The sequence below is a fragment of the Kogia breviceps genome, chromosome 3 (genome assembly GCF_026419965.1).
Source record: "Kogia breviceps isolate mKogBre1 chromosome 3, mKogBre1 haplotype 1, whole genome shotgun sequence".
NCBI classification, from domain to species: domain Eukaryota; kingdom Metazoa; phylum Chordata; class Mammalia; order Artiodactyla; family Physeteridae; genus Kogia; species Kogia breviceps.
The window spans coordinates 163,019,590-163,037,650 of NC_081312.1; the positions used below are offsets into that span (position 1 = coordinate 163,019,590).

General features: G+C 40.3%; 1 protein-coding gene across 1 annotated transcript in view; it reads right to left on the reverse strand.

Annotated features, from left to right (window-relative positions):
* The window catches only part of GDI2 (GDP dissociation inhibitor 2), a 45,374-nt gene extending 29,401 nt beyond the window's left edge, over positions 1–15,973 (reverse strand). The window contains exons 1-3 of the mRNA XM_059057498.2: positions 15,631–15,973; positions 4,198–4,305; positions 151–250 (exon numbers count right to left, since the gene is read on the reverse strand). Of these exons, the coding sequence (XP_058913481.1) occupies positions 151–250; positions 4,198–4,305; positions 15,631–15,675 (253 nt within the window). The 5' untranslated portion in view covers positions 15,676–15,973. The remainder of the gene's footprint in view (positions 1–150; positions 251–4,197; positions 4,306–15,630) is intronic.
* Positions 15,974–18,061: the final 2,088 nt, after the last annotated feature.

Consider the following 18,061-nt stretch of genomic DNA (forward strand, 5'->3'; position numbering starts at 1 on the left):
ATGCCTCTAATGGGCCCTATTACTCACCATACCTTTGCCATTCAACAGAATCCATTTCCACATACCCGGAATAACACTCTGTCAACAGCTACTTTCTACTTTCAAAATGGATTCAATGTACTATCATAAATTTAAGTTGGAATTCTTTACCATTTGCCATAAGGAACTTGGGAATTAAGTCAACATTCCAGTCTCTTCCTCTCCCCATTGATGCTGGTGGTGCTCCAGGTATTTTAAATCTTTTGTATAACTAAAACCAAAACAAAAAACACCCATAATGTAACAAAATTTAACTTTCATTGAACAACTATTTTTTGATGAAGTGATTTTGGTATAACTAAATACCACCAACATGAGGTAAAGTACAAGTACATTTCATTTTTAATCAGAACATTTAGCACTATTCCAATACATATGTAAATTAAATATATTACTCAACTCATGAATGCCAAGATAAATATTGCAGAGGTGGTGTGTGTTTGCTTTTAACTAGCAGGAATACAAAACAAACTATTTGTTATGATGTACTAGTTTTGCAGATACATCCCTTACTATTTGTAGAAATCATTTAAACTCATTCTCTATTGAATAAAAAGCTAACAAAGGCTTAATTTTGCTTCTGTGGTTACATAGGGAGTTAAAAATAAATTTTGGATTTTTCAAATCATAAAAGACAATTAAAATTAGTTCCAGTTAATTTATAATTTACGTGAGTTTGAGGCTCTAAAAGCACCTTGCAGCTTAAAATTTAATATTCATTCAAACTCATGAATTCTATTGCTAAGGTGGAACAGAACAAGCAAAGGTGGTATATATTCACTCAATAAAAACCCCCAGGCTTCCCTGGTGGCACAGTGGTTGAGAGTCCGCTTGCTGATGCAGGGGGACATGGGTTCGTGCCCCGGTCCGGGAAGATCCCACATGCCGTGGAGCGGCTGGGCCCGTGGGCGATGGCCGCTGAGCCTGCGCGTCCAGAGCCCGTGCTCCGCGACGGGAGAGGCCACAACAGTGAGAGGCCCGCGTACCGCAAAAAAAAAAAAAAAAAAAAAAAACAAGTTCTTGAGTACATTAAAAAAGAGAGAGTACACAACCCAGTCAAAAAATGGGCAAAACATCTAAACAGACATTTCTACAAAGAAGACATATATATGGCCAAAAAACACATGAAAAAATGCTCAACATTACTAATTATTTGAGAAATGCAAATCACCTCACACCAGTAAGAATGGCCATCATCAAAAAGTCTACAAACTATAAATGCTGGAGAGGGTGTGGAGAAAAGGGAACCCTCCTACACTGTTGGTGGGAATGTAAATTGGTGTAGCCACTATGGAGAACAGTATGGAGCTTCCTTAAAAACCTAAAAAGAGAGCTACCATATAATCCAGCAATCCCATTCCTGGGCATATATGTGAAGAAAACCATAATTCAAAAAGATACATGCACTCCAATGTTCACTGCAGCACTATTTACAATAGCCAAGACATGGAAGCAACCTAAATGTCCATCAGCAGAGGAATGGATAAAGAAGATATGGTACATATATACAATGGAATATTACTCAGCCGTAAAATAGAATGAAGTAATGCCATTTGCAGCAACATGGGTGGACCTAGAGATTATCATACTAAGTGAAGTAAGTCAGTAGAGGAAGACAAATACCATACGATATCACTTACATGTGGAATCTAAAGAAAAAATGATACAAATAAACTTATTCACAACACAGAAACAGACTCACAGATTTCGAAAACAAACTTATGGTTAACAAAGTTTGAAACATGCAGGGGAGGGATAATCTAGGAGTTTGTGATTAACATACACACACCACTATATATAAAATAGATAATCAACAAGGACGTACTATATAGCACAGGGAACTCTACTCAGTATTCTATGATAAGCTATATGCGAAAAGAATGTGAAAAAGAATGGATATATGTATATGTATAACTAAATCACTTAGCTATACACCTGAAACTAACAACATTATAAATCAACTATACTCCAATATAAAATAAAAATTAAATTAAAAAAAAAAGAAAGAGGACAGCTTGCTCATCTTACTTAACACTAGCTAATAAATATACTAGGTGAAAAAGGAATGACGCCAGCGCATCGCTCCACAGATGATTTACGATGGAGAGTTCGGTGGTCATCACCTCAACCAGGTCAAACTGAGCATCATGAACAGTGATGCTGATGCAGGCACTGTGCCTCCTTATGGGATGCAGTATGAAGTGCCCAACAATACCTTCTTATAAACTGGCCTAGACTTCCCAAAAGAAAAGAGGCGGCGAGACTTTTGTAGATTAAGAGAATAAAGGGAAACAACACAAAAGGCAATGAATGCTTAAACTAGTTTTAAAAAAAAGAAGACAAACCACTCCTAAACAGCAATATACAACATTCTTGGGATCAATGGGGAATTTGAATATAGTCTGGATATTATGGTTAATCTTAAGTGTGATAATGGTATTATGATTATGTTGGAGAATGTTGTTCTTCACAGATGAATGCTGAAATATTTAGGTCAAGTATCACGTCTATTACTTTCAATGGTTCAAAACCAATAACACAAACAGACAAGAAGCAAAAAAATATTCCACTGGTATTATTCTTTGAACTTCCCTGTATGCCTGAATATAGAGAAAAAAGCTTTCTGATATAAACATTAAGTTTATTTCATCAAAGTCACTATTTTAAAAGTAACTGACAATATCTATATATCTCCTATAAAGCACAGTACAGCTCAGATTCATACGCATGGATGGTAAACAAACCCTACACAGAGAAATAAATATATTTAGTAAAATACACTTTGGAAACGCTTCATGTGCTCATTTTCTAAAGAAGTAGGAAGCACAGAGTATAGCAAAAGGAACTAAGCTTTGACATGGAAACACCTAAATATCCATCAACAGAGGAATGGATAAAGAAGATGTGGTACATATATACAATGGAATACTACTCAGCCATAAAAAAGAATGAAAGAATGCCATCTGCAGCAACATGATGGACCTAGAGATTATCATACTAAGTGAAATAAATCAGAAAGAGAAAGAAATACCATATGATATCACTTATATGTGGAATCTAAAATATGACACAAATGAACCTATCTACAAAACAGAAACAGACTCATAGACACAGAGAACAGACTTGTGGTTGCCAAGGGGGAGGGAAGCTAGGGGAGAGATGGAGTGCGACTTTGGGATTAGAAGATGCAAACTATTACATATAGAACGGACAAACAATAAGGTCCTACTGTATGGCACAGGGAACTGTATTCAATATCCTGTGAAAAACCATAATGGAAAAGAATATGAAAAAGAATATATAGAGAGCTTCCCTGGTGCCACAGTGGTTAAGAATCTGCTTGCCAATGCAGGGGACATGGGTTCAAGCCCTGGTCTAGGAAGATCCCACATGCTGTGGAGCAACTAAGCCCGCGTGCCACAACTACTGAAGCCCGTGCACCTAGAGCCCGTGCTCGGCAACAAGAGAAGCCACCACAATGAGAAACCCGCGCTCCACAACAAAGACTAGTCCCTGCTCGCCGCAACTAGAGAAAGCCTGCATGCAGCAACAAAGACCCAATGCAGCCAAAAATAAATGTAAATAAAATAAATTTGAAAAAAGAATATATATATGTATGCATAACTGAATCACTTTGCTGTACAGAGAAATTAACATAACATTGTAAATCAAATGTACTTCAATAAAATTAAAAGAAAAAGGAACTAAGCTTTGGAATCATATAACCTGGGTTATCAGCCCATCTCCGTGATCTTCAGCCCACAGAAACTATTTTGCCATCTAAAAAATGGGGATAAAATCTTTTTGAGTGACTGGGAAGATAACTAAGACCATGTGGAAAGCACTGGCACTGTGCCTGGCGTATGTTAGGTCTTCATCAAAAAGTACCCTCCATGCACCGTCAAGTCTACGCTCTATTAACTTCGAGAGAGAACAGATAACTGCTCCAGATGGCAAAAAAGGTCACAATTTGAATTTCTACAAGCCCCAAACTAGGAGCTCCTGAAAATTATGATGTTACAGATAATGTTACAGATAATGATGTTACAGATGTTACAGATAATGTATTTAATAAAACAAAATTAAAACCATCTATAAAAAATTCACAAGTAAAAGACTCAAAGTACAAAAGGGATATTAATTTATTTTAATACTTACATCTTCCAGCGGTGTTATAGATGCACTCTCTCCTCCATAATATGGGTTTCTATCCATGTGAAGAACTTTCTTTCCATTCACTGACATTATACCTGACAGGATACATTCCTACAGGGAAAGCGTAAGTATCTTCAAAGGAAGGAAAATGCTACTGCATGTTTCAAACAGATAATTTTTACAAGCCTGTTATTAAACATTCTTTTAGTAATTAATACTTATGTATATGCAATATATGATATAATTTTTAAGGACAAAGCCCTAAAGCAACCAGGGTTCAAAGTGTGTTCTGTGGCCCGAGTCCAAAGGTTTAAACTATTTTCATAATAACACTAAGACATTATTCATTTTTTCCCACTGTATTACACTTGCACTGACAGCACAAGATCAATGGTAGATAAAACAAATTAAGGCGGTGGCTCTAACTGCACTAGTCATTATATTCTTCACCACAAGGCACTCATGGTTTAAAAAAAACAAGGCCAGTTTCACTTAAGACTATCCTTGATGAAGCATTAAAAATCACCTCTGTTAACAATACCCTTGAACACCCACCTTTTAAATATCCTGTGTAGCAAAATGGGAAGTTCACATAAAGCAATTCTGGCTCAAGGAAAGCCTTTGTGCGACTGATTTGTAAGCTGAACTAGCTACTTTTTTCATGGGTCATCATTTTTTTTAAAACTATATTTATTTTTATTTATTTATTTTTGGCTGCATTGGGTCTTTGTTGCTGTGTGCGGGCTTTCTCTAGTTGCGGTGAGCAGGGTCTACTCTTCGTTGCAGTGTGCAGGTTTCTCATTGAGGTGGCTTCTCTTGTTACGGAGCACAGGCTCTAGGCGTGTGGGCTTCAGTAGTTGTGGCACAGGGGCTCAGTAGTTGTGGCTCACGGGCTTAGTTGCTCCGCGGCATGTGGGATCTTCCCAGACCAGGGCTTGAATCCGTGTCCCCTGCATTGGCAGGCGGATTCTTAACCACTGCCCCACCAGGGAAGCACCATGGATCATTATTTTTAATTGGAAAAATAACTGACAAACTATGATTATTCAGACTTAGGATTCTGGCAGACATTTTCTCAAAAATGAATGTCAAGGAAAATAACCAACAGTATTTGTTGCCAAAAATGAAAAGTCAAAATTTTGAATGAGGGACTTCCGTGGTGGTGCAATGGTTAAGAATCCACCTGCCAAGACAGAGGACACGGGTTCGATTCCTGGTCCAGGAAGATCCCACATGCCACGGAGCAACTAAGCCCATGTGCCACAACTACTGAGCCTGTGCTCTACAGCCCACGAGCCACAACTACTGAGCCCATGTACCACTACTACTGAAGCCCGCACACCTAGGGCCCATGCTCTGCAACAGGAGAAGCCACTGCAATGAGAAGCCGGTGCAAGCAAGGGTAGCCCCTGCTTGCCACAACTAGAGAAAGCCCGTGTGCAGCAATGAAGACCCAACACAGCCAAATATTAAAAATAAATAAATAAATGTATTGAAAAAAAAATTTTTAATGAAAATTTGAATTTTGGAAAACTTACATCCACCACCATGGGTACATCAGATCCCCAATACTTAAAGGACTTTTCAGACAACATCAGTGATATTAACAAATATGAGCTTTTGATATGGCATAACGAAATGTGTCAACAATTCAAAAGACCTGCATTACTAAGTAAAACAGTACTTTCCCAAGTGACCAATGAATGATGTTACAAAATCATACAGGAGGTTAAAAGAGAAATTCAAAGTGCAAGCTAGATTAACTGATTTTAATGTAACGGAACAAGAAATGTTCACTGATGTGGTTTCAAATTTCATATTGTAATTAATCTTTAAAAATACCCTGCCACTTGTGTTTAGGTGTAAATTATAAAAGGGTACCTACAACAATCTGAAAGGCTATTAAAATATTCCTACTTTTTCTAACTACACATCTGTCTAAAGCCTGATTTTCTTCATATACTTCAGCTATGACAAAAATTATGAAAGACTGAACAACACCAAAGCAGATAAAAATCAGCTATCTTTTAAAATAGATATTAAAGAGATGTGCAGAAAATGTAAAACAACCATACTCTTCTCAGAAATTTTTTTGTTTTGGAAAACAGTTATACTTCAAAAAACTGTTATTCATGTTAACATGTAATGAGTTTATCACCATTATCTTTAAGTGAATAAAATCCATTTTTAAATTTCTCAGCATTGATTTCTAATAGGATAAATACTGACAGATACTCTTACAAGCAAAAGCTCTTCAGGGACCTCAATTTTTAAGAGTGTAAATAGATCCTGAGACCAAGAGTTTGAGAACTAGACCCCTAAATGAAGCATCCAGGACAACCATTAATCAACTGACAATCAACAGAGGATTATAAACCATCACTCTCAGTAAAAAGGTAAACAAAGTGTGAATACACTAAGACATACCAAATCAAGATGGGGTGGGGGAGCAGTCAAGAAAGTCAATCCAATCAATGGATTAATGAGAAGAAACACAGAGATGGGATATTCATTCACCCAAAACCCTTATACCAGAGTTTAGGTGATAAGAGCTTTATTTTTTTTAATGACAAAGGAAATTCTCTGTAACTATAAATCCTAGTGCTTCTCAAATTTATCCAAGACTCCAGACAACAAGCTCATCCCCCTAGAAGCCTAACTCTGAAATCTTTATTTTCAAAAATTCATACATATCTCAAATTCTCCTCCATCATGTACTATTCATTTTAATATTTTTAAAATATTTTAAATTAGTTACTGTCAGGTTCAAATTTTACTCCAAGAGGGTGCATCATTTCTTATTTAGATCAAGAAACATTATGAGCACTCCAGGCCACCTCCAGCCATAACCACTCCTCAGCCCCAGCCCCCGCTCAGGACTTTTTTTTTTTTTTTTTTTTTTGTGGTATGCAGGCCTCTCTCTGTTGTGGCCTCTCCCGTTGCGGAGCGGATGCGCAGGCTCAGCGGCCATGGCTCACGGGCCCAGCCGCTCTGCGGCACGTGGGATCTTCCCGGACCGGGGCACGGAAGCCGTGTCCCCTGCATCGGCAGGCGGACTCTCAACCACTGCACCACCAGGGAAGCCCACGCTCAGGACTTTTAAGAGCAAAGATTTGTTCTACCTGTTTTTGAACTCTGAATAAATGGCATCTTGTAGTATACACCTCTTGTATACACCTTTTAGTCAACATATGTTTACAAGATTCATCCATGTTTTGTTTGCAATCGAAATTTTCTTACTCTTACTGCTATACAGCAGGGGTCTCTAAAGTACAGGAGCCAAATCCAGCCTGCAGGCTATATTTGTAAATAAAGTTTTACCGGTAAACAACCATGCCCATTCATTTACATATTGCTGTTTTCACTGTACCACAGTGGAACTGTAGCTGTGACAAAGTCCACGTGGCCTGAAAAACCTGTGGATTTTTACAGGTTTGCCTAGCCCTACCAACAGTGGATTTCAAAGAGAGCTCCTGATTTGGTATCACCTGTGAACTTGTTAGAAATGTAAATTCTAAACAGATTCTGAAAGTTTACTTTGCATCCACATCATCGGTATGCCTTGCTACAACAGAACGCAGGGCCCCACCCCCAGAGCTTCTGAGTCAGCAGGTCTGAGGTGAGCCTGAGAATCTGCACTTCTCACCAGTTCCCAGGTGAGAATACTGCTGGTCCAGGACCAGTTTCAAGAACCACTAGTAAAGCAGTGCTGCTCAAACTTTATTAAACACCTGGGGATCATGTTAAACTGTAGATTTTGATTCAGCGTAACTGGGGTGAGGGGTGTAACCGTCTGCATCTCTAGTAAATTCTCAGATGTTGCAGAAGCAGTTGATCCATGGACCACACTGCGGGTAACAAAGCGATAGGAGTCTTTTGAATGAATACTCCGCATGGATATTCCACAACTTATTTATCCATTCTATTACAGGCGGACATTGGGATCATTTCCAGTTTGGGGCTGTTACAAATAATGCTCTATAAACATTCTCAATGTGTCTTTTATGTATGCACTTGTTGGACAGATATCAGATACTGCCAAACAGCTTTCCAAAATGGTTGTACCAATTTCATATGCTGTGTCAGCAGTATATGAAAGTTCCTGTTGTTTCAAATCTTTGCCCAACATTTCTGTTCTGGCCTTTTAATTTTAGTCATTCTAGTTAGGATGTGGTTTAATTTACATTTCCTGACAAATAATGAGGCTGAGCACTTTTTCATAGTTTAGTGATAATTGTAGTATCTTCTTTTGATAAGTGTCTATTCATATTATTTGCCCATTTTTAAAGTGGGGTTGCTTTTTTTTTTTACTGCTATATAAAAATTCCTTATATATTCTAGATAGTTAAAAGTGCTTTATTGGTTATATATATATATTGCAAATATCTTCATTCCACAGCTTGACTTTTAACTTTCTAATGAGGTCTTGATAAACAGAACTGAAAGTATTTTAACTGTAAAAATTAACTCCAATAGTATCAAAAGCAAATCACCTGCTTTAAAAAAAAAAAAAAATCTAGCGGCTTCCCTGGTGGCGCAGTGGTTGAGAGTCTGCCTGCCGAAGCCGGGGACACGGGTTCGTGCCCCGGTCCGGGAAGATCCCACATGCCACGGAGCGGCTGGGCCCATGAACCATGGCCGCTGAGCCTGTGCTCCGCAACGGGAGAGGCCACAACAGTGAGAAGAAGTACTAACATAAGATTCAATATATTATATGAAAGTAGAATAATATTTACAATCTCAAAAACAGATTATGACATAAACAGAGGAAAACCAAATAGTCACATTTCCAGTCGACAAAAGTAGACTTCACAGTTCAACTTCTGGAAGCAAAAACACAGCAAGCAACTTTGAGTGTTGCACAGCTTCTATATATAACTTTTCATACTCTACTGCAAATAAGCATGACCCACTCACTGGACCATGGCTCCAAAGCAAGCACTGAAGGCTGAGGCCTAATAAAGGACCCAGGAATATGAAGATTCAGCAGTCCAAAGAGCTGATACTAACTACCTTTAAAGGCATCACTTGGAGCAAATATATTAAAAGCTAATTAATAATTTGCAGGTTCACTGATTCTTCTAAACCCATTTATAAAAGATTGCTTTTACAATGCCAAGAGAATACATAGAAGCACAAATGTAATACTTTAAATTTTACTTTACAACATGGGATGAAGTCATTAATTCACTGATAAAACCAATCACATCTGAGTATAGGGTGTATATTAATGATCCCAAAATTTTAGTATCTTCCCAAATTAACAACTCAAAATTAAAATCTACTACTATCTGGTGAATACAGAATAAAAAGCAAAGCACATCAAAGTCAGAAAATACTCTAAGTGAATTTCCTTTTTTCACACTAGAAAACGTGGACCATCCATCATCTATGTCAAGAATACTGATAATTTTTACCAGGAAACATATATGAATGAATATTAACCAACACATTAGTTTTAAAACTAACAGATGAGAGTGCTCCACACTTAATTTCAAGTTCACCCACAATTGACCTGAACAGGATAATATACACTCACAACCAAAATAACGAAAACTGTAAAACCATCTTCAGAATCCAAGTTTTTTTTGGTATTTTGTTTGCTATTATGCCTTATTTATTTTTTATTTTTAGGGCTTAGAGCATATTAGGTGCTCAGTATGAATAAGTGAACAAATGCATGCATGCATGCATTAATGATGCACACAGGATGCCTGGCAATCTCAGGTGGGTCTTTCATCCAAACTGAGCTCAGGCCCAGAATCCAAGTTAAGATAATGGCATCTGCCACCCAAATGGCTCTTCATGTTGGCCTACATAAAGAGGTAACCAGATTAAACTAAATGTGTGAAGTTCAGCTGCAGCAAAATTCTAGTCTGTGCAGATGTGTGGGTGTGGTGATGGTCAGGAAGTACCAAAAACTCAGTGATACTGAGGCTCACTTCCCTTCAGCACCTACACATAGCGCTAGGTTTGCCATAATCAGAGTAACTAACTCAAACGGACAGCACCTAAATATACTAGGCGAAGTAGGAGCCTGTATAGTGTTCCCATATATGAATTGTGACGAACCTAAACAGAATTGCCAAGGCCACTGGTACTAAATAGTATACCAGTATCCTGGAAAAGTTAATGCCCACCCCCCTTCCTACTTAGAGGGCAACTCAGGCTTGGAAGAGAATAGAACCAGAGTATGTTAATATTCTGATGTAAAAAATAATAATTCTGATGTAACTTCCAAGTGACCAAACTAAACACTATTAACACTCTAAATCCTCCTGCATTTTCAAGTTCTGGAGTGATTAAAAAAAAAAAAAAGAAAGAAAGAAACAGAAAGTAAATGCACACAAAAATGTGATCAGGAAAACAAGGTACCTAATAACTCATCCTAAAGAAAAGTGCCTTTCTACTTATCTAGAAAATGTATTAACTAGAAAACTTTTAAATCATTTAATCTCAGTGGTATATGTCTTACAGCAATAACCCAATAAAAATGGATGTTAGTTTTCAGCAGAATAAGTTTCTTTAAATGTCTCTGTCCCTCTAATGCATCTCATCAAAAGCTGTGAAAGATAACTTTTCTTGAAATTTGGCTCTACTTAGATCATTCCTGCTCAAAACCCTCTCTCACTGGCCTAGAAGATATAATTCAAACTTCTTAACCTACTATCTTCAGCATCCTTGGTGATATACCTTCTTTCCAACACTGTTTCCATTACACCTCTTCATACCTTCTGTTTCACACAAAATAAACTCCTTATCCCCTAAATATATACCCTTTTCTTAATACTGACTTATACTGCTCTCTGCCTAGAAAATCATTCCTCCTCATGTTCAAAACTTACCAATATTTTTTAAACTTTTTCAGTTTTATTGAGATATAACTGACATACAGCACTGTAAAGACTTAAGGTATACAGCATAATGATTTGATTTACATACAACATGAAATGATTACCACAGGTTTAGTGAACATCCATTATCTCATATAAATACATTAAAGAAATGGAAATACATTTTTCCTTGTGATTTACGCTCTTAACTTTCATTCATAACATATAGCAGTGTTAATTATCTTTATCATGTTGTACATTACATCCTTAGTACTTATTTATCTTATAGCTTAAGTTTGTTCCTTTTGATTACCTTCATCTAATACCCCCTTCCCCCTACCCTGCTTATCAATTATTTTTTAAAGCCAACTTCAATAATTCCTTCTTTATGCAGGTTTTTCTGATTCCCCTGTCTGAATTCCCACATGCATGAATTCCCTATGGCACTTAGTACTTTCTCATATTAACTCATATTATAGTTACCCCCACATGAGCAAAAGCTATTCATAGACAGTTGTGTTTGCCTTTTTATTGCCCATAATCGAGCACAACAGTCACAGGTAACTGAAATTGAGTAGGCCATTACTCCAGTAAGTCTTTAATCAGGTACTGTGAGAGGGGACATAAAGGTAACTGCAGGGTATCAGGTATGTGAGCCAAACGTTTACCTAGCGGTCTTTCCAACCAAATGTCTCACTACTACCTCGAAAAGCTGAAATATGTCTGATTTTACTTCTATTCTACTGGACCAGTATGCTTAAGGCTGATTTAAAATACAGACTGCCTACATAGTATTTACACCTTCCAAAAATAAGACATCTGGACACATTGGTCCTATGATCACTACTGCAGTGGAAAGTTGTTTGTCCACAGAACTCTAACAGCAATGACAAGGATTTTCAAGGCGTAAATATAAAAGGCAATTCAAGATTTTTAAATCAGGTACAACAACTCCTCTTTGAAGTCACAAAATTTTAATAAAGAGAAAGGATGAAAAGTATGGCTGGGATATAAAACAATGTTTTAAACAAATGCTGCTGAGAATCATCTGGTTAGATACCACTAAAGTCTCCTTTTCAATTCAAAACTCCTTACGAAAATTACCATGTAGCAAAAAACAAAACACTGCTGGGAAGCACAAGCAGCTGTGGAGCTAGTTACCCTTATTTTATTATTTATTACTATTTCTAAGAAGACTCATGAATTTATTGCCAAGCCCAAAGTCAATCAGAAACAGCAAACTAAGTGGTCAGAGGCTGTCAACAGTCAGCAGCCTAACCAAAGTAAGCAAACAGGAAAAAATGAAAAGTAGACGGTAGAACTAACTGCCAAAGCTGAGCAGTCTAAGAGGACTTAGTAAGGAGGCCAAAGTTCCTACAAAGCTCCCTAGGTCTCAATGGCTTCATTATGTTATAGCATAACAGTAATTAATCCTCCTGATGTAAAATCTTTGTTATCAACTACATTAACTATGTTCCTTAGTTTGTTAAAGAAGTTGTGATATCATTTGAAAGGTTTTTAATCTAAAAGTTATGGTTGTTTAAAGGGATAGCCCTCGCGCTTCCCTGGTGGCGCAGTGGTTGAGAATCCGCCTGCGGATGCAGGGGACACGGGTTCGTGCCCCGGTCCGGGAGGATCCCACATGCCGCGGAGCAGCTGGGCCCGTGAGCCATGGCCGCTGAGCCGGCGCGTCCGCAGCCTGTGCTCCGCAAAGGGATAGGCCACAGCAGTGAGAGGCCCGCGTACCACCAAAAAAAAAAAAAAAAAAAGGGATAGCCCTCAATTCCTTAAAGAACTCAATTATATGAAATATTCTATTTCTCCTAGACAGAATGAAGATTTTGCTCTAGTTTATACTAAATTGTTTTATGCCTTCTTTATCAAAGTTACTATCAATATTTGTGCACTATTATGACCTTATTTTAGATGTAACAATCGATACAAAACAATGACATTAGGCAACACAGAGAAACCCCAACACTTCCTTACACTTTATATTAAAAGTAACAAGTTAATCGCACTAAAAAATGCACTGACACACAGGCATCATGCAGTATTTGGTACCCACAACTGATAGCACACACCTGTTTTTAGGTTCTTAAATCTCAGACACTAAATATTTATAAAACAAAAATTAAGAAAAGTAAATGGTATGTTCACATCAATTACTCAAAATTAATTATAATTTGAGGCTTTTTAACTTTGGTGATCTCTTCATTTAAGTAATCAAAGTCCCTGTATCACTAAAAATGAGGATATCAGATTTTATCACTATCAAAATCATCCCGGGACTTCCCTGGTAGCGCAGTGGTTAAGAATCCACCTTCCAACGCAGGGGACACGGGTTCGAGCCCTGGTCCGGGAAGACCCCACATGCCGCAGAGCAACTAAGCCCGTGAGCCCCAACTACTGAGCTTGCGCTCTAGAGCCCGCGAGCCACACCTACTGAAGCCCACGTGCCACAACTACTGAAGCCCGTTCGCCGCAACCACCGCAATGAGAAGCCCGCACACTGCAAGGAAGAGTAGCCCCACTCCGCCACAACTAGACAAAGCCAGCGTGCAGCAACGAAGACCCAATGCAGCCAAAAATAAATAAAATAATAAATGACAGCAGAAATTTATCTGATTGCTAGTTAAGTATGCATCTATCATTCACCAAAAAGGTCACAACTGATCCAAATGAAAATTTAAATAAGGTGCATTATCTTAACTTGGTTGTTATGCAATAAGACTGTGCCCTCTTTAAGACAAAGTGATACTTCTGAACTAGGCATACAGAAACCTGCATGAGAAAGGATTTGCACTTATTTGTCTGTGTTTAACTAGCCTAATCAAGAGCAAATCTGAAAGACCAGCAATAACCGTAGAAAAACAGTGGAACTAACTAGCTCTTACAATATGCTGGCAACAACAGTGCCCATTCCAGTGGGCAAAATCCACCACAAACTAATAAGCTCAGCTCAGAATCCCAATTAAGCACTTAGAAAATGAAAAAAGAAAATGAAAAAAACCACCCTGCAGTGGGTAGGCTATTCATTTAGGCATCTAACAATCTTCCAACTCACCATCAAAAAAGAAATTCAACCCAATACCTCACATTCAAAATGACTAAACAGCTTTCTAGGTAAGTAATCTCATCTACTCGGTACTATTTCCTAGCCAATCCCATTTCTTTTTCTGGACTGTTGAAACATAATGAAGCATTCAGAAATGAGTATAATCCAACAATCACCATAAATCACCATAAACAGAAAAATGACATGCCAGAAAAGTGCCATTCTAGTTCCGAACAATCGTTTCCTAAAAAACTGGCCAAATGCAAGTTTGACAGTTTTCTCTTGTCCAGAGAAATCTAAAATAGTTACTTTGGAGTGTTAGCTGAAAAAAAATGTTAATTTGATCTTGAGAGATTACAATGCATTTCAACAAATTTGTAGTGGTTTACATTAAATGACTCTGGACTTTGAGATCAGTCTGTATGGGATACACAAGATCAAAATCAGTATTCATCTTTTAAAACAAAGCAGTCCAGTGTCAGAATTTCAAAATTCCAAAAAACTTTTGATAACGGAAATGGTCCTCTCTTCAAATGGAATTCTTTTGCAAGATGAACAGTCTTCATTTTCTTTTAAAAGCACAAAAAGAAGTAAAACATCTGCCTGTATTATTTGCAGAATATTATCTAAAGTTCTCTAAGCAGACAGCCAGGAAAATAAATTTACCATATTACGCACACCATGCAGCAGTAGAGAACCTGGCCTCTAGTACCCCATCACCAACCTCTTTCTCAGGGGAAAACCTCCACAAGAGACAATGTAGGCAAGGACAGACCACACAGAAGGAAAAGATGGCAAAGGCCAGGTGAGAAAGGACTAGACAAATTTTGAGGAAACTTATTTCCAATTCTACAGTTGCTCAAGTGGGATGGGGGGTGGCTAAAAGGAAAGGATAATGCTTCTCACCTGAAGTGGGGAAGGAGAATAAGAAATCTAATTTTCTCCAAAAATACAAGTTCATTGAACTTAATTACCTACCAAACAGTGATTATCCCAGTGACTCGTCACCGACTCCGACTAGTAAATAGTAGAGGCTGAAGTCTAAGTAGGAAATGCCACTGTGATTGGCCTCCACCCTCCCCCACTCCGCCGGCTGCTTTTCCGTTTCCAATCGCGAGAGGCCATCAACCCGTAAGGGAGACGCATCAATACACCAATCCGGGCTTTTCCGGCCTCTGCTGCAGCAGAGCGGACTCTCGTTTCCCACCTACTCTTATTCGGCCGTCACGACTCTCCCAGGCACCTGCCGGACCGGGCTTTCCATCCCCCAGTGTCTCCTCCCCGTCCAGATGCGCCGCCCGGCCCGCAAGCCCCGCCGCAGGCCCGACCCGCCTCCGCTCCAGAGCGCGGCCCGAGACGGCGGCGGAAACCGGCCCCACCCGGAGACCCTCGGAGGAGACCCTCGGACGCGAGGCGCGGCGCGGCGCGGCGCGGCCCGCGGGGATGGGGAAAAGGAGGCTGGGCAGGGCGTGCGGCCGGCCCCCTCCCGACCCTGGACCCCAGCCCCCGGCCCCGGGACCCCCGCCCCTCCCCGCCGGGCCTCACCGTCAGGCCGGTGCCCAGCACGATCACGTCGTACTCCTCATTCATGGCGGGGCCGGGCGCGGACGGAAGCCCAGAAAAAAGAAAAGGTTCCGTACTCTAGGGGACGGGAGCTAGGCGGCCACCCTGAGAAGGCGGAGGAAGCGCTCAGGCACGGCCCGGGCACAAGGGAAAAGGGAAGCGGGAGCAGAGGGAAACGGAGCTGGCAAGGAGGGAGCCAGCCGCCACCTCAGACGGAAAGAGAAGAGCGGTGCGAGGAGGGAAGGGAGGGCAAGGAGGAAGAGAAGGAGAGGCGGGCGGCAACCGGGGCCTCCGCAGCCGGGGCGGGGCTTAGAGGAGGCCGTCGATCACGCCCTTCCCGCTCGCTCATTGGCTAGATCCCCGTCGCCCGCCCAACCTTCTTCCTTTCCTACCTCTCGCGAGAAGAAGGCGGGCCGTGCCCCTTGTGGATTCCGGCTCTCCACGCGGCGCGCTGCCACCGTGGTTGGGGGCGGAGGCGGTCGCGCGCTGGCCCGGGAGGGCAGGGGCGGGAGCGTGCTTGCGGCCGGGGGGCAGCTGTCCAGTTCTTTACTCCCGCCGCCCAGCGGGAGCTGAGGGTGCGCCCTGGGCCCAGACCCTTGCCGCCGCCCTTGGACTCTGGGCCAGGACAGCGGGCGGCCGCTGCCGGGGGCCCCGCAGACCCGGAGCTGACGCCATGTGGCCTGACCCTGGCTGCGGCTCAGCGCCCTGCGCCCCTACGGCGCGCCTAGGCTGGTCTTTTGCAACTTCTCTTGCTTTTCTTTTTATCCTGCCTCCCTTTCCTGAAGGAAAAAGGACCCAACATAGTTTAAGGAATTCAGAAATCACTGTTTTCTCTTACTTCCCGCTCTATGTCGTCCTTGCTTGATGCATTGCCCCTTGTGCAGCCTTAGGACATTTAGAAGAATTTTAAAAAACGAAAAACGAACAAAAAAACCTTCCTTTTAAAAAGTAACCCTTCGCATAAAGGGGAAGGCCAGATTTGATTGGAAGCAGGTCTGCGCCTACTGAGGGCTATAACTTAAACCAGCTGTAAAAATAGCTAACCAGTATGTGCATCGGTTTACGCCATGAGAGTAGCAGAAAAGAGTCCCTGTTTGCCTTCCATTCCCTCTACCCCTGACCGCCCGGCCCTCCAAACCCACACACCTTTTTTTAGGATTCTGTTTGTCATCTCCAGCTCTGGGTGAGGTGTAAGCAGTGGCTTGTGTTCTCAACCAGAGAGTAGACCCTATACAGGCCTTCTAGAAAAGTGATTTTCCTAAAGGCCTTGACAACCTGTGTTTTCAGCCTGTGATAGGTTTGCATACTCAGCAGACAAGAGTTGCTATTTCCTTCAAGATTTACTCTCAAACATACCTGGATAAGTGCTATTACGAATAACATAATAGCGTAAAGTAAATCTTGGTAGACGGATCTGCTTTCCTTCATGTTTAAATCACTCTGATTCAGGAAAGAATGTAACAATTTTTTACAATGTTTCTTCACCCCTAACCAGAGGTTAAGAAGGTATATTATACTGGACGATGGACCTTTTTGGGGGGGTGGGGGGGAGAAGAAAGCTGCTTAAATTTACAATCTTTTTTTTTTAAGATGTTTTTGATGTGGACCATTTTTAGAGTCTTTATTGAATTTGTTACAATATTGCTTCTGTTTTATGTTTTGGGTTTTTAGCCAGGAGGCATGCGGGATCTTAGCTCCCCCACCAGGGATTGCACCCCCTAGTTAGAAGGTGAAGTCCCAACCACTGGGCCACCAGGGAAGTCCCTACATTCAATCTTAATTGGATTTGTATACATTAGTAACCAAATGAATTTTTACAAGTAGACAAAAATCAAGTGCAAAGTTACTAGACTACTGAACAGATTGTGTAACAGTGTAACTGACTTTTCTTTGGGTAAACAGATGATGCCTTAAGAAAACCCTGCTGTTGCTCTCTAAGTAGTCAGGTGTCACGTGTATCTAACATGTTTACAAACAACAGGAATTTATTTCTTACAGTTCTGGAGTCTAGGAAGTACAGGGTCAAGTTGTGTCTGGTGAGGACCAGTTGCCTGGTTCACCCTGCCTTTTCACTGTGTCCTTATGTGGCTGAAGGGACAAGGGATCTCTCTGGGGGCTGCTTTTATAATGTTACCTATGTTTTTAAACTGACCAAAAATATTGACTCATTTTTTTTAAACTAGAACCTTTTTCACATATTGCCATCAGCCTCTGAATGTTGAAGAAGCTTTTAAGCATATCAGCTGAATTATGTTGCCATGTCTTAAGTGAAGGATTGTTCAATACCCACATGGAATTACTGAAAAACTTAAAGGTATTAGATAAGAGAACAGAATTTAAGGTTAATAAGTCTCCTCAGTCTGATCCCTTACACTCGTTTTTTTGTTTGTTTTTACTTTTTTGTTTTATTTTT